Genomic DNA, 18,359 nt, shown 5'->3' with positions numbered 1-18,359 from the left:
ATTAAAAAAATAAGTTAAGGGTCAAGTACACAAATTACCCCAAACCAAAGGGACTATTCACGTAATTTACTCTTTTTATAAACCAAGAAAAAGTTAAACTTAGCTGCATAAAAAATTAACTTTAGTCTTTATAACATAACAACAACTATAATGGTACAAAAATGAATCATTTTTTCCCAATCAATGAGAAGAACCTCGGTTAAAAGTTAAAACCCTTAGTTGAAATGTAAACCGAAACCAATAATGCTATAAGGAATTCAATTCATTCATAGAAACATCTCTTACAGCAGTCAAAACCAAAAAACAAAAAGATCACAAAAACAAAATACGGCATATATTGATATCAATTTATGCTTGGCATAACTATTTCAACAATTGAAGTCAATTGTAAAAAAGAAGACGAAAAAAATTGTAGCATAAACCTGCCTGCCGAAGCCCGTACTCTTGATGAAAATCTTATCCGTAGACAATATAAGAAAATAGAATTTCCGAACCCCAAAAGGCCACAATTAAAAAAATAACTATTTTTCTTCTTGCAATTAGAAACATTTCCTGTGGACAATAGAGGGTCCAGACTCATCATATTCAGCCTTCGCAATCCACATCTGCAATAAAAAAAAAAAAAAATTATTTTTTCCGAAAATCGTTACACTGACCGACCCGACCCGTAATATAATATTAGAACTGACCTGCTGGAAGGTGCTGAGAGATGCCAAAATGGAGCCTCCGATCCAGACACTGTATTTCCTTTCGGGTGGAGCTACGACCTTAATCTTCATGCTGCTAGGGGCAAGGGCAGTAATTTCCTTACTCATTCGATCAGCAATGCCGGGGAACATAGTAGTACCACCACTAAGTACGATGTTTCCATACAAATCCTTCCTAATATCCACGTCACACTTCATTATAGAGTTATAAGTCGTCTCATGAATACCCGCAGCTTCCATTCCGATCATCGATGGCTGGAAAAGGACTTCCGGGCACCTGAACCGCTCTGCCCCAATAGTGATCACCTGCCCGTCGGGCAGCTCGAAGCTCTTTTCAACTGAAGAGCTAGTTTTCGAAGTCTCCAGTTCCTGTTCAAAATCAAGCGCGATATATGCCAATTTCTCTTTCATGTCTCTCACAATTTCTCGTTCAGCAGACGTGGTGAACGAGTAACCTCTTTCAGTCAGAATTTTCATCAGGGCGTCGGTGAGGTCACGTCCGGCGAGATCCAAACGGAGGATGGCGTGTGGGAGTGCGTAACCTTCGTAGATCGGAACAGTATGACTCACACCATCACCGGAGTCCAACACAATACCTGCAAAATAAACCGGCGAATTGACGTTAACCGATCACCGGAACCCTAGGAGAGAGATAGAGAGGGAAAGAGAGAAACAAGAGAAAGTTACCAGTTGTACGACCACTAGCATACAATGAGAGAACAGCTTGAATTGCGACATACATAGCAGGGGAATTGAAGGTTTCGAACATGATTTGTGTCATCTTTTCACGATTGGCTTTTGGATTAAGAGGAGCTTCTGTAAGGAGAACGGGGTGTTCTTCTGGAGCGACACGGAGTTCATTGTAGAAAGTGTGATGCCAGATCTTTTCCATGTCATCCCAGTTATTGACAATACCATGCTCGATTGGGTATTTCAAAGTAAGAATACCTCTTTTTGATTGAGCTTCGTCTCCTACATAAGCATCCTTTTGTCCCATGCCAACCATCACTCCTGTGTGACGTGGACGCCCAACAATGCTAGGGAAAACTGCTCTTGGGGCATCATCTCCAGCGAATCCAGCCTTAACATACAAACAATGGAATGGAATCGTGAAAGAATGGAATGGAATCGCGAAATGGAATAACAAATAGCAAAGTAAATTTTATACCTTAACCATTCCAGTTCCATTGTCGCAGACAAGAGGCTGGATATCTTCACCGTCTGCCATCTTCTAGTAACTACATTCACGCATGCAGGAGAATAATTACATACATACATGCATAAATGTGTATGTTCATCATTAGATTGAAAAACAGGAAGTGGAAAACAATGGAGATCAAGAACTTTCATCTACAAATCACATGCTGGCTACTTAATTACTATTCAATTCAACTTTTGAAAACGACTTTTGTCGTTAAGCACAAAAAAACAAGAGATCAATTGATATGAAGGTTATCGTCTATGTCAAAGGATCCATATGTTACAAATTACATGCTTCTTGACTATCCAATCTATCGTTTTGGAAAAATAACTTTTATCATTAAACGCAAAACACAGGAGATAAATCGATATGCGGTTATCATCTATTTCCAAGGATCCATGTTAATTATCTCTACATAGTACTGATTAAATGATGGAGATCGACTCAGCTACAAAAGCTGATAAAGGAAAAAACAAAATATAATCGATTTAAATGCCGATGAGTTCACGGATGATGAAAAATTAGGTCGACGTATTCGTTTTTGAGAACAAAAACACAAAGATCCACCAGTAATCCGCACAAAATGAAAGAAAGATGTGCGAACGAACCATAGGAAGCACTCATGCAATGAAGGAACAGGAATTGAACAAAAATGAGATGATATTTGATGAATAATAGAAGAGAAAATTTTACCTTGTAAATTGGATTGTGGAAGTTGATTGGTGTAATTTGAAATTGGAATGAAGTAAAACAAGGGCTGATGAAATGCGGGGTTAAATGATAAATGTAGATGAAAGATGGCCGATTTCCACGATAATCTGTTGGTAGAGATGGATGGTGTGACGCTTCATCAGGAAATCTCGTGAATCCCATTTCAGTTCTTCCGTTCGTTTACCAGGTTTATTCTCCCCCTTCTTTTTTGTCCTTTTTCAAGGTTCTGTTACAATAAATCATATATTTTGGATTTTTATCACAATTTGACACAAAAAAAACTTATAACTAATAACATAACAGAGGACGATTAATTTCAAAAAATCAAAACTTATATGACAAATTAAGCGGATCTAAAATTTAATTCTTACGCACAACAAAAATGATATTTAAAAATAGGATGAGGTTATGATTGTGAGTGTCAAAAATTATGAAGATCAACAAGGAAACTTATAATCTTATATACGGAAAACCAACCAACATATATAAACAATCTATTAAGGCTAAAAGTAATTCTTAGGACCTACTTAAAATTTTAGTTTTATATATAGCAAAAAAAAAAAAAAAAAAAACTAGAAACCACATTACAAAAAGTAGAAGACCTATCTTGAATTTTTATTTTTAAAAAATGTTTTAAAAAACCATTTCAAATCGAGAAAAAGATAAGTTGATCGGGGCAATTTGTTATTTTAAATTATGGATTTCATGATAAAAAATCATTATTAATCAACATTCTCAAAATATCAATAAATAAATAAATTGTTTTAATAAAAACAAGCTCTGGCCTCAACTCCTCTAGATTCTTTAATTTTCAAAAATCTTTATCCAACAATAAAACAGATTAACATTCAACTAGTATTTCATTAAATTGTACGGTTTTTCAATTATATTTCAATCGACTTTTTTTTAAAACCTTAAATCATTGGTGCTTGATCGGTTTTAACCAGCAAAACTGGTTGGTTTGATTTTTTTAAGGTACCCGAATCGACCCACCCACAAGTATTGTTATTTTTTATCGGTTTAACTTAATTACGGAACCACATGATTTCTTGCCCTAGATTCGTCAATGCAGCAACATGTTACCAACCGAAACAAAAATATCGGTAACCAATATGTTTAGTTAATAGTACCATATCAACCAATTCAATATATATATATATATATATATATATATATATATATATATATATATATATATATATATATATATAAAAGATCAATGTAGAACCACTCTTAACTTATAGAACCATAAAACTAACATCATAACTTTAAGATTATTATATCAATAAATTAAATTAAAAAGATACATAATAATATTATACACCTTTGTCCACAGAATCACATACTAATGAGGGAATAATGGGGATTAAAAAATCATAATCCATGTAAATTAGCTAATTTGATTGTATTCATTTTGGCTGTCAGTAATCCGCAAAGTCGTTGGAGCAGGTGCTACAACTGGTCCACCTATTTCCAAACTCGGGCAATTGTCCTTCTTATGGCCCCTCTAATTGCAATGGAAACAAATTAGATTAGATACCTAGGTGGTGGTAGCAACAATGCAATCTCTGCTGAAATGATCTGTCTTATCACACTTGAAGCAGCCATAACCACCCACCCTGCATCCCCATCATGCGTCTTACCGTACTTGCCGTAACGTCCCCAACCATGTTGGCCCCTCGATCTTGAGTCAAAAACCTTGAGTATCTTGCCCAAACCCTATGAACTCTGAACCTGACCCGACTTCCTCTTCCTCTCCATCTCCAAGTCAATCTCCCTCTCTCTGGCTCACATTATCATATCCTCCAATTTCTTGCAACTGGATTGGCTCACAAACTGCCTGATATGGCTACTCAACATCTCGTGGTATCTCGCCTTATTTATCTCCTCATCCGCCACATACTACATAACCAATAACGCCCTCTCACGGAACATAGCAGTGATCTCTGTTACCGTCTCAGTAGTCTGGTGAAGGTCTTGAACTCCCTTGCCAACTATTGGACCTCAATCACAGGTGCAAACTCAACCCGAAACCTCGACACAAATCCTCCCAAGTCACCGACTTAATAGCCTCGCCTCCCAAGGTGTGTCCAACCTCCTCCTACCAGTCTTGAGCTTTGTCTTTCAAAAGACAGGACGCATGTAACACCGTAAATTTTCAAAATAATTTTTTTATTTTCAAAATCACATAATGTATCACGTCACAAATTAAAAGCCATAATCAATTCTGTTTTCAAAAACAAATCCCAAGATCTCTACATAGAAAAATCTCCATCAGTGTGTGTGTACGTGTCAAGCCGTCTCCTTCCCACGGTCCTCGCTGGTACCTGAGACATCAAACATAACAACTGTAAGCATAAATGCTTAGTGAGTTCCCCAAAATACCACATACTACAAATACGCCACTCGAGGCTAACCCGACCCTCTGGTCAAGATGTCTCAGCGGGACCCTCCAGTCCCACAGCTCGTTGGACCCTCTGGTCCAGTCATAGCTCATTGGGCCCTCTGGCCCGATCTGAATCGTTGGACCCTCCGGTCCGGTCTATATAGTCATACAACATACATATAACACATAGCATACAATCTCATAAATAGCACATAATCTCATACATAACACATAAGACCTTCTGGTCAACTCATAATACCACTCGAGGTAACGTATAGTGAGAAGACTCACCTCGCGTGTCTCGGTAACTCGTAAAGCTCTCAACCACTAGTGCTCGATCTCCCGAGCTATCGTCCTCCTACAACACAGGTGTATTTTTACTTAATACTACTTGACTCTGGCTGACTAATACCACGAAGTCAAACCAGTCAACGGTCAACGGTCAACCCGACTCGCCGAGTCTGGCGTGGACTCGCCAAGTCCCTACGGGAACCCGATTCCCTCTGAATCTCTTCCAACTTACCGAGTCACTCACCCGACTCGGTTACTCAGTCCCTGGTCCATAGTCCCTGAACAACCCGCACCAACTCGCCGAGTCTAGGATTGGACTCGACGAGTGCACTCCATGCACAACCTCAAACGACCTTCTAAGGTCAGATCCACTCTAGTAACTCATAGATCCAGTCCCCTTAAGCTTATTGATCACGTAAAGTCCGAGTCTTGGTGCTCATTAAGCATCAAATAGCTCATTAATGGAGGTTTAGCCTCAAATACATAGATCCCAATCTAAAACCTCCATGGATGCACATAAAGCTTGGGCAAGGAGGTGCTCTGGACCTCTATGGGTCTAGATTCAGAGCCATAACTCGTCAAGGGACCATGGTGATGCTAGATCTAGCCACAAATGGGTTCAAAAACCCTAAATCTATATGAACATCACAATAACAAAGAAGGATTCGAATGGTACCTCAGATGTGATGTCCTGGACCTTAGCTCTTCAAGAATCCACCCCTCTTTTGCTTCCTCTTGGCTCGATCTTCTCTTCCCTTGCTAGACAATAACTCCAAGAATCAACAATGGATCCTTCCCTCACTTGAATCACTCAAATGCTCTAGGGTTTCACTCTAGGGACTAATGAGCGCAAATGACGGCCATAAGGCCCTTTAAATAGGCCTCAAACCCAAGAAATTAGGGTTTCATTAAACGACGCAGACTCGCCGAGTCCGAGCATCAATCCGGATGAGAACCCGCGTCTTAACTCGGCGAGTCTACGCACTAACTCGCCGAGTCCCATCTCAAAACTCAAAATAAAAAGATTAATTAATATACCTGAAATCCCGGATGTTACAATTCTCCCCCACTAGAATCTGACTTCGCCCTCGAAGTCTTATTCCTGAAATAACTCTGGATGCTGCTCCCGCATCTTCCGCTCCGGTTCCCAGGTCAACTCGGATCCCTTCCGATGCTGCCACTGAACCTGTACCAGAGGCACTTCCTTGTTCCTCAGAACCTTGATCTTTCGATCCACAATCGCAACTGGTCTCTCTGCGTAGTTCAGGCTCGCATCCACCTGAATATCCTCCAATGGCACCACTGCCGACTCGTCGGCAATACATTTCCTCAACTGCGAGACATGAAAGGTATCATGGATCTGCCCCAACTCAGCAGGTAGGTCCAACCGGTAGGCTACCCTGCCTACCCTAGCAATTACCCTGAAGGGTCCAATGTACCGGAGTCCCAACTTGCCCCTCTTCCTGAATTGTATCACTCCTTTCCAAGGAGAGACCTTTAGGAGCACAAGATCACCGACCTGAAACTCGAGCTCGGACCGACGCCTGTCCGCATAACTCTTCTAGCGACTCTGCGCGGTCAACAACCTCTGCCTGACCTGCTGAATCTGCTCGGTCGTTTGGAGTACAATCTCTGTGCTACCCATCACCCGCTGCCCCACCTCTCCCTAGTAGATGGGGGTGCGACACCTCTGCCCATACAACAGCTCAAAGGGTGGCATACCAATGCTCGAATGATGGCTGTTGTTATACGAAAACTCTGCTAAGGGTAGGTAGGTGTCCCAGCTCCCTCCAAAATCCAGAACACATGCTCGGAGCATATCCTCAAGCGTTTGAATCGTTCGCTCGCTCTGTCCGTTCGTCTGTGGGTGGTATGCGGTACTGAAATGCAATCTCGTACCCAATTCCTCATGAAACTTCTTCCAAAACCTGGAAGTAAAGCGCACATCCCGGTCTGAAACAATCAACATCGGAACCCCATGCCGCGATACCACCTCTCTCACATATAATTCCGCCAATTTCTCCGCAGAAGAGCTATCGCTGATGGCTAGAAAATGAGCGCTCTTCGTCAATCTATCCACGATCACCCAAATCGCATCAACTCCTCTCACAGTCCTTGGCAATTTGGTGAAAAAATCCATGGTAATTTGTTCCCACTTCCACTCGGGAATCTCCAACGGTTGCAACTTACCATGCGGGCGCTGGTGCTCGGCCTTAACTTGGCAACAAGTTAGGCACCTCTCGACGAACCAAGCAACATCCCTCTTCATACAGGTCCACCAATACTCCTTCTTTAGGTCCAAATACATCTTGGTAGCCCCAGGATGGATCGAGAACTTCGATCGATGTGCCTCCTCCATCAAAATGGTACGCGTCCCGCCCACAAACGGTACCCAAATATGACCCTGAAACGTCATAAGTCCTCGACCATCGGTAACAAATTCCGATACCTGACCAACCACCCGCTCCCTCTTTTGATTTTCTGATCTCGCAGCCTCAGCCTGAGCCCCTCGGATGGTGTCCAAAATCGGAGTCGTCACCGTTAACCTCAAACAGATGTCTCGCAATGGGGCACTCTCTACCCTACGACTCAGGGCGTCGGCTACCACATTAGCCTTGCCCAGGTGGTACAGGATCTCGCAATCATAATCCTTTACCACATCCAACCATCTCCTCTGCCGCATATTTAGATTTGGCTGATCCATCAAGTACTTCAAACTCTTGTGGTCCGTGTATATCGTACACCAAACCCCATACAGATAGTGACGCCAGATCTTGAGGGTGAACACCACAGCCCCCAACTCCAGATCGTGGATGGGATATCTCGTCTCATGACGCTTTAACTGCCTCGATGCATACGCGATCACATGCCCTCTTTGGATCAACACCGCTCCCAACCCCGATATCGATGCATCACAGTACTCCACAAAATCCTCCATCCCTTCCGGCAATGCAAGCACGGGAGCTTCGCACAATCTCTGGCGAAGAGTCTCAAATGAGGTCTGCTGCTCTGGACCCCATGAGAAAGTAACACCCTTCTGGGTTAACTTGGTAAGTGGCACAACAATTTTGCAGAAGTCCCTGATAAATCTCCGATAGTAGCCTGCCAGCCCCAAGAAACTCCGGATCTCCGCAGGTGACCTCGGCGCTTCCCAACTCATCACGGCCTCGATCTTGGCCGGGTCAACCAATATCCCATTCTGGTTAACGAGATGCCCTAAGAACTAGACCTCCCGTAACCAAAAATCGCACTTGGAGAATTTGGCGAATAGCCTCTCCGACCTCAGAACCCCGAGGAGCTCCCTCAAATGCTCCCCATGCTGCTCTCTGGTCCTCGAATACACCAGGATATCATCAATGAATATAATGACTGAACGATCCAACATCGGCCTACACACCTTGTTCATGAGATCCATGAATGCCGCTGGTGCATTGGTGAGCCCGAATGGCATCACCACGAACTCGTAATGCCCGTAACGAGTCCTAAACGCTGTCTTCTGGATATCCTCATCCCGAACTCTCATTTGGTGATATCCCGATCTCAAGTCAATCTTGGAGAACCAAGACGCCCCCTGCAACTGATCGAATAGATCGTCGATCCTCGGCAACGGAAAACGGTTCTTGACCGTCAACTTGTTCAACTCCCGGTAATCAATGCACATCCGGTGTGAACCATCCTTTTTCTTGACAAAAAGGATCGGCGCTCCCCAGGGAGAGCTACTGGGATGGATGAACCCTTTCCCCAACAGCTCTTGCAGCTGTGAGGATAACTCCTGCATCTCTAGCGGTGCCAGCCGATATGGCGCCTTAGCGATAGGCGCAGCCCCGGGAATCAAATCGATACCAAACTCCACTTGCCTCTCGGGAGGTACGCCCGGCAACTCCTCAGGGAACACGTCCCGGAACTCACGTACTATCGGCACATCATCCACTGAACTTGGCCTCCCAACGGCCTCTCGTACATCCGTCACATAGGTCACGAATCCCTTGCAGCCCTGCTGCAAACTCCGCCTCGCTCTGGCAGCCGAACAGAATACCGAACCACCACGAGTCCCCTCGCCATAAACTGTCAGCACTCCCCCACTAGGATCTCGGATCGTCACCAACTGACGCTCGCAATCTATGACAGCCCCGAAACGGCTCAACCAATCCATGCCTACTATGACACATACATCCCCCATAGCAATCGGAATCAAATCAATCGGAAACTCCACCCCGAAGATCTCCAGCACGCATCCACGTATCACCTTGGTAGCACATACCTCAAATCAATCGGAAACTGGCCGAGTCCCTACGGGAACCCGATTCCCTCTGAATCTCTTCCAACTCACCGAGTCACTCACCCGACTCGGTTACTCAGTCCCTGGTCCGTAGTCCCTGAACAACCCGCACCAACTCGCCGAGTCTAGGATTGGACTCGACGAGTGCACTCCATGCACAACCTCAAATGACCTTCTAAGGTCAGATCCACTCTAGTAACTCATAGATCCAGTCCCCTTAAGCTTATTGATCACGTAAAGTCCGAGTCTTGGTGCTCATTAAGCATCAAATAGCTCATTAATGGAGGTTTAGCCTCAAATACATAGATCCCAATCTAAAACCTCCATGGATGCACATAAAGCTTGGGCAAGGAGGTGCTCTGGACCTCTATGGGTCTTGATTCAGAGCCATAACTCGTCAATGGACCATGATGATGCTAGATCTAGCCACAAATGGGTTCAAAAACCCTAAATCTATATGAACATCACAATAACAAAGAAGGATTCGAATGGTACCTCAGATGTGATGTCCTGGACCTTATCTCTTCAAGAATCCATCCCTCTTTTGCTTCCTCTTGGCTAGATCTTCTCTTCCCTTGCTAGACAATAACTCCAAGAATCAACAATGGCTCCTTCCCTCACTTGAATCACTCAAATGCTCTAGGGTTTCACTCTGGGGACTAATGAGCGCAAATGACGGCCACAAGGCCCTTTAAATAGGCCTCAAACCCGAGAAATTAGGGTTTCATTAAACGAAACAGACTCGCCGAGTCCGAGCATCAATCTGGATGAGAACCCGCGTCTTAACTCGGCGAGTCTACGCACCAACTCGCCGAGTCCCATCTCAAAACTCAAAATAAAAAGATTAATTTATATACCTGAAATCCCGGATGTTACAACGCAAATCTGACCTTCGCCTCTTCAAGACAAAGGATAGAGCGGAAGGCGTTCTCGACGTCTGCCAACGAACGCTTACTCGCAATTGGGTCCTTCTTCCCGAAGAACTTCGGGACTCTACATGCCCGGAACTCACGGAAGGTCAAAGTGCGAGCTCCCATCATCACCACCATATCAGAAAGAAAAGCGCCTAATCGCTCATCCCGAATATCCAGAATACCCTCCTTGACCGTGCCAAAGATAATAGGAGTCTGCTCAAGAATACTACGGGTGATCTTTGCTGACATGAACTACCGCATCTGATCATCCATAAACCCGACCCCAGAGCCCAAACCTGAACCATCACCGCCACCAGCACCGGCACCTCTATCTACACTAGAGCCTCCTCAAGTGACCAGCATACTGAAACATAAACCATATAAACCATCATAATAAACATGAAGAAAATCCCATACTCTACGAGCTCCCTGGTATCATTGTGACTTTCCTTGACTCAAGTACGAATCCTATGCTTCCATTAGTACGAGCCCAAACTACCTTCCAGATCTATCCGTACGTTCCTCAAGGATCACCTCGAGTGCTCCAAGTCACTCTTTTACCAATCCAAATAAACCTCAACAAGACAAGGCTCTCGACACCGAATCATCTCCTAGGTTTTCCTGGGGAAACCACCACACCACCCTATGCCATCAGCTGCAGAAGGAACTACCCCTAACACCCTCTAACTAGCTCATGAATACAAATACATATCACTGACACCAGATAATTCTTGGGATGAAAGGTCTCACGCTACAACGGTTGGACTCAAACAAGAGTTGCGCAATAGAGTTAAAACCTAACCTTTTAAAATTATCTAGTCTTAATAATATGTAACTTAACATATTCACTTACTAGTTGGTTGATGTTAATGGGAACTCCTAAAAAGCACAAATTAAGCAATATTCAAGCATCAAGTAATAGAAATCAAGTATAACCTAAAAAAGCCATCCTGTCACCGACTAATCAGTACTAGCATGCAAGTCTAAAAGCTCATACAACAGGAATACAAAGGCATCTCTCTTATCACTCTATAATGTAATCCTGAGCAGATCCTTAGCCCTAATCTAGCATGCAATTCACAGATTCACAATTCAAAGCATGACATATACATGTACGGGTATTTTGGGAAAACTTACTTGATCTCGATTGATTACATGCACCACATGACACATCCCAAAATTCTAGGCCAAAAATTTCATTTTAAACCATTTAATAAACCACGGTTATCAAAACATTTCATCAAAATATAAGTCAAAGTATTTCAAAACATTATTAGAGTGTCATATCAAATCATCAGAGTAAACGTGCCATGCTAAATCATCGTGTTGTGTGCAATGCAGTCATCCCAAGCTCTTTCCCCTGCTACTAGAAGTACCTGAAACCAAAACTGAAAACCGTAAGCACGAAGCTTAGTGAGTCTCCCCAAACTACCACATACCATACACATAATCACATAACCACATGCATTGGGCCTAGCCCGCTACATAGGGCCCCGCCTGACATTGGACGAATCCGACATCAGGCCCCGATTGGCATCGAGTCCCGCTCGGTATACAAATCTGTTTCTACCAGTGTAACACCCAAAATCAGGAAGGCCAAGAAAGGAAAGAAAACCCTAAGTCAAAGGGTCAAATCGTCGAGTCCAGAGAGGAACTCGACGAGTCGGAGCGGGATCCGGGGGATCGATTAAGTAACCGACTCGGCGAGTCGGCTAAGGGGACTCGGCGAGTCTGTTTTGAACAAGGAAAACCCTAATCCTGGGAGTTGTATCCTATATAAAGGGTGTTATGTCCCTTCCTCAGCTTCCATATCATCCTAGAGAGCCTGTAAACCCTAGATTTCGTGTGAGCTTCCATCATTTGAGAGAAATAACTTTGGAGGAGGGAACCTTTAAAAGGAACTTGAAGATCAAGAGGGTTGCTTCAAAGGAGAGGTGTAGATCCGAGATCTACTTCAGTTTGTGTTCATCTTGGAGGTAATAAGCTACTATCTTCCCTCCTTTGCATCTAGATCTATTTTGTTATGAGATTTGGGGGTTTTATGGTTGTTTGAGACCTAATTCGGGTTTGGGGCTTAGATATGTGGTTGCCACTTCAGATCTAGTGTTGGGATGGTCCAATATGTCGTAAAGCATCAGATATTGAGTAGTTGGTGAAGCCCTTTTGTCCTAAAACCTAGCCCTAGAGTGTTTTGAGCCTAGATCTCTTTAGTTATACGTAAAGTTTGCAACTTTACGTAAGGATTGAGCTTTGGAAGTATGGATCTATGATTTAGAGCCCCTACATGGCTTGAAAAGCCACTGAATGGATTAAGAACTGGAGTGACTCGGCGAGTCACATGGGTGGACTCGGCGAGTTGGATGAAGTTGGGCAGGAACTCGGCGAGTTGGAAGAACAACTCAGCGAGTCTGTTGAAGATTGCCTTGGACTCGGCGAGTCTGTTCTTGGACTCAGAAAAACCCCAAACCCTTCGAGTTAAGACTCGGATTAGTGAGTCGAGTGGGGACTCAGTGAGTTGGACAGGTCAGGACTCGGAAATCGGTAGACTCGGCGAGTCAGGGGCTGAGTCGGCGAGTCGAGTCGCGAATGAAAGGATTATGAGCTAATGAACTCGGCGAGTCAGTAGGCAGACTCGACGAGTAGGGTTGACCTGGAAGGTTGACTTTGACCAATACTTTGACTTTGACCAGAGTTGACTTTGGGAGATCAGTTAAGCTAAGTGATATATGTTTTAATATTGGTAGCTCGGGGAGCTAGTGGAGCAGCGGTTCAGGGAATTGTCAGTCAGCATCCAGAGGAGTAGAAGACCCGGGGGTTAGCCCTAGGCACAGTATGCTAGAATGATATTCAGGACGAGGTCCAATGATAGTGGGCGGGTGCCCAAGGAAGGGTTTATGTGATTGTTTATACTTGTTGTCTGTGTGATACTTGTATGTGCCTTGTAGGTGATGGGTTTTAGCCATAAGAACTTTCCTATGTGCGCATGCAAAACCCTAATGCTTGGATCTAGGCTTTCTAATTAAACATGATTTGAATCCAAGACTTCTAATGGCTAATTAGGTTAAATAACAACATTGAAACAGATCTAGAACCATACCTTTGAATTCCTTGTTGATCTTGTAGTCTTGGAGCTTCTAGAGTCACAAATGTCACTCCTCTAATGGCTTACAAACACCAATAGCAAGGAAGATGATTTAGGAGAGAGGAGAGGGGAGGAAATCGGCCAGGGTTCTCTTACTTTAGATGAGGTGCCGATTTCCCTTGCCCATGGGATCTATTTATACTTGTAGACTCCTTAAGGGTTACAACCTAAACCCTAATTGGATAATCTTCTCTTAAGTCTATCCAAATCCTTTCCTTAGATAAGTCATTGGACGATTTTGAAGCTATCCTAGCTTCTAGAATCCATCCACTATATATCTATAAGGATTTATAGTCTAAAACTTAACTATCAAACAATTGACAGTTTATACCCCTTTATTTAATTAACCTCTTTAAGTCACCAAATTAATTCCAATTAATTCTATGACTTATATTAATCAAATAATCAATATATTATTCTTTATATTATTCCCATAATAGTAATAATATTTACTCTCTCTCAATAAATCATCCTATCAAGTTGCTATGGTGAAGGCAACCCAAAAGGACCATGCACAATCGGGTCAAATACTTGCCTAATATAGTTGCAGCCTTAGACACTATTCCAACAGTCTCCCACTTGGATAAGTCTAGTAACTATATGCACAAGTACAATTTGGTTTGCAATCGTAGCTCTCAAAGACACTGTCAAACTCTGATCTAATCAACCTTGTCCTTTAGATAAGTGATCGTACAGTCCTCTGTTAGATATCATGCTGACAATCCTATGGAATGGTTAGTCAAGCATTTAGGTTTCTCGATCTCTGATTTATTCGACATAAAACTTAATCGAACACATCAATTCAATTCTGACCGGGCCCGGCACATAAGTCAAATCAAATCGTCGAGCGGCCGAGATATCGCTTTTACCTTCTTAGATAAAAGTTACAGATAAACGTCGACTTATATGCATTTACTTATTCATTAACCAACTATACACAACAATGCGTTTTATAACACCGAGTTACTGATGCGTTTTCGCATTATCAATGTACAATCAATTAACAAATAACAAACCATATATCTAGGTTTTAAGACTATATGATATTATCGTCTTGCGATCACCCTTTAATATCATATTCCATAAGGTGATTCCAGCAAGCGCGGGTTTGTTCCAATGCTCAAAACTAGTTCATAAGCACTCATGAACGTTGCAGCAACCCTTTTTCTATGTCTAAAACCATTTAGACAATCTACACACCAATTCATGACAATCTTCATTCATATCTACTTCCAACATATGAACGATTGTGGACAATTTGAACAATTCGATTATTCCTAATAAACTCAATTATTCTGGAAGTCAAAACATGCAAAGTGAAACAATAGTTAAACAATTAACATAAGATAGTAACATTACTCATAAATAAAACTCCTTTATTTAATCATCAAATGTTAATTACATTTATCTATTACACGTTTCTAATACTATCTAATCTATGCTAATATCATCCTTCAGCCCAATACTCCTAGCATGCTGCAAGTGCTTAACCCTACTCAGTCCCTTCGTAAGCGGATCTGCTGGGTTATCTTCTGATGATATCCTCTTCACTACGAGTTGTCCTTCTTCTACACGATGTCTAATGAAATGATATTTTCTGTTGATATGTCTTGATCTACCATGATCCCTCGGTTCCTTGGTCAAGGCAACCGCTCCTTCGTTATCACAGAAAATCTCCATGGGCTCCTTTATGGCAGGTACAACTCCAAGATCACCGATGAAGTTCTTCAGCCATATTGCCTCCTTCGACGCTTCGCTCGCTGCGATGTACTCTGATTCGCACGTTGAATCAGCTACGGTTTCCTGCTTGGAACTCTTCCATGTTACTGCTCCTCCATTTAGGGTAAAGACCTAGCCCGACTGCGAACGATAGTTGTCCCTGTCGGTCTGAAAACTGGCGTCACTGTACCCTCGCACCTTCAAGTCATCACTCCCTCCGAGGACTAAGAACCATTCCTTCGTCCTCCGAAGGTACTTAAGGATATTCTTCACTGCAATCCAATGTGCTCTACCAGGGTTCCCTTGATATCTACTAACCATGCTCAAAGCGAAGGCTACATCAGGGTGAGTACAAGTCATAGCGTACATGATTGAGCCAACTGCGGAAGCGTATGGTACTCGGCTCATTTCTGCTATCTCAGCTTCGGTACTCGGACTTTGAGTCTTACTCAACTTGGCATTACTTTGTATCGGTAATTCTCCCTTCTTTGAGTTTTCCATACTAAAACGTTTTAGTACCTTCTCTAAGTAAGTATTTTGACTAAGTCCAATTAGTCTCTTACTTCTTTCTCTTACTATCCTTATTCCCAAAATGAAAGAAGCCTCTCCGAGGTCCTTCATAGCGAAGCACTTCCCGAGCAAGGACTTAACTTCCTGAAAAGTCGGGATGTCGTTTCCTATGAGTAATATGTCATCGACATATAGAACGAGGAAGCTAACTATACTCCCACTAGCTTTGACATATACACATGATTCATCTTCGCTTCGTACAAATCCAAACTCTTTGACTTTCTCATCGAAGCAAAGATTCCATCTGCGAGACGCTTGCTTAAGTCCATAAATGGACTTCTCAAGCCTACACACTCTATTCGGATGCTTCGGATCTACAAACCCCTCTGGCTGAGCCATGTAAACATCCTCAGCCAACTTTCCGTTTAGGAAAGCGGTCTTGACATCCATTTGCCAAATCTCATAATCATGAAATGTGGAAATCGCTAGCATCACTCTAATAGATTTTATCTTCGCAACTGGTGAGAAGGTCTCATCATAGTCAACTCCGGGAGTTTGAGTAAAGCACTTCGCAACCAATCGCGCTTTATACGTGTGTACGTTTCCATCCACGTCGGTCTTCTTCTTGAAGATCCATTTGCACCCAACGGTCTTACGTCCGGGCACATTATCAACCAAATTCCAAACTTGGTTATCATACATGGATTGGATCTCGCTATCTGTTGCCTCTTTCCATTTCACAGACACCGGGCCTGCCATGGCTTCCTTATAGCTATTAGGTTCATCAAGATTTATTAGTGTACCATCACTAATATACGTGTCCCCTTCGGTAGTAATATGAAAACCATAAAACTGGGGATGAACTCTAACTCTATTGGAACGTCTAAGAGGTAAGGATTCGTCAATCGATTCAACCGGAGTTTCCTCATCGGGTTGAGTGCCAGCGGTAAAGGTCCCTTCATCTATCGACTCTTGAATCTCTTCAAGTTCGATTTGCCTCCCACTGTCTCCTTGGCTTATGAGTTCTCGCTCTCGGAAAACTCCTCTCCTCGCAACGAAGGCAACATTGTCCTTCGGTCTATAGAAGAGATATCCAAAGGATGTCTGCGGGTAGCCGATGAAAATACATCGCTCACTTCGAGGTTCGAGCTTGTCGTGAGTATCTCGTCTTACGAAAGCCTCGCAACCCCAAACCTTGATATGTGCCAACGAGGGAGCTTTCCCTGTCCACATCTCGTGAGGTGTTTTGGCAACCTTCTTAGTAGGGACTTAGTTAAGGATATGGGCGGCAGTCTCTAAGGCATACCCCTAAAAAGAGATAGGTAGTGAAGCACGACTCATCATAGAGCGAACCATATCCAATAAGGTTCGATTACGCCTTTCTGCCACACCATTCAACTGTGGTGTCCTAGGAGGCGTCAATTGCGAAACTATTCCACACTCCTTGAAATAATCGTGGAATTCAAGACTTAGGTACTCTCCTCCTCGATCGGATCGAAGCATCTTGATTTTCCTGCCAAATTGATTCTCCACTTTATTCTTGAACTCTTTGAACCTTTCAAAGGTTTCTGACTTTTGCTTGATTAAATAGATATACACATATCTACTATAATCATTGGTAAAGGTCATGTAGAAGCGGTTTCCATCCTTCGTGGTTGATCTAAACGGTCCACATACATCGGTATGTATTAGGTCCAATAGACCCTCACCCCTTTCACACGTACTCGTGAAGGGTGATTTAGTCATCTTTCCAAGTAAACAAGACTCGCATGTGTCATCTTCCCTAAGGTCGAATGACTCCAACACTCCATCCTTTTGGAGTTGGGCTATGCGTTTCTTGTTGACATGTCGAAGACGACAATGCCACAAGGATGCTTTATCCATACTAGTGGAAGAATCTATATTCAAAACGTCATTTCCTAAGTTATCAACAATCATAACAGTTTCATATATTCCATTACATGGTATAACTTCAAAGTAAAAGACACCATTTAGATAAGCCAAAATAGAACCATTCTCATTATTAAAAGAAAATCTAAATCCTTGTCTATATAAACCATGAAATGAAATGATGTTTCTAGCCATTTCTGGCGAATAGCAACAATTGTTCAAATCTAAACACAAATTATTCCTAAGCACTAAAGAATACACTCCAATCTTGGTCACAGGCGACGATCTTCTGTTCCCCATGATTAGATTGATCATTCCTTGCTCCACATCCCTACTTCTTCTTAGTCCCTGCACATTAGAACAAATGTGGTAACCACAACCGGTATCAAGAACCCAAGAAATAGCATGATTAGAATCGTTAGATTTAATTGTGTATATACCTACGAAAGATGGCTTGATCTTTCCTTCTTTGATTGCTTGCAGGTACTCTGGGCAGCTTCTCTTCCAATGTCCTATCTTGTGGCAGTGGTGACACTCTGCCTCCTTCGGGTTAGGACAGGGCTTAGCGGGATCAACTTTGGTCCCACTAGAAGAGGCACCATCTCGGGC

General features: G+C 42.8%; 1 protein-coding gene across 1 annotated transcript; it reads right to left on the bottom strand.

The window, feature by feature from the left end:
* Positions 1-259: 259 nt before the first annotated feature.
* On the bottom strand, positions 260-2,716 carry LOC145054957 (actin-like). The gene is made up of 5 exons (XM_079003225.1): positions 2,602-2,716; positions 1,876-1,945; positions 1,395-1,788; positions 690-1,303; positions 260-605 (listed from the first exon to the last, which is right to left on the bottom strand). Exons 2-5 carry the CDS (start codon positions 1,933-1,935, stop codon positions 540-542), a joined length of 1,134 nt encoding a protein of 377 aa, XP_078859351.1. The 5' UTR covers positions 1,936-1,945; positions 2,602-2,716; the 3' UTR covers positions 260-539.
* Positions 2,717-18,359: the final 15,643 nt, after the last annotated feature.

Source organism: Lactuca serriola, chromosome 5 (assembly GCF_051521515.1).
Source record: "Lactuca serriola cultivar US96UC23 chromosome 5, Lser_US96UC23_V15, whole genome shotgun sequence".
Taxonomy (NCBI): domain Eukaryota; kingdom Viridiplantae; phylum Streptophyta; class Magnoliopsida; order Asterales; family Asteraceae; genus Lactuca; species Lactuca serriola.
The sequence above is the reverse complement of the archived record's forward strand: the minus strand, read 5'-3'. Positions and strand labels throughout refer to the sequence as shown.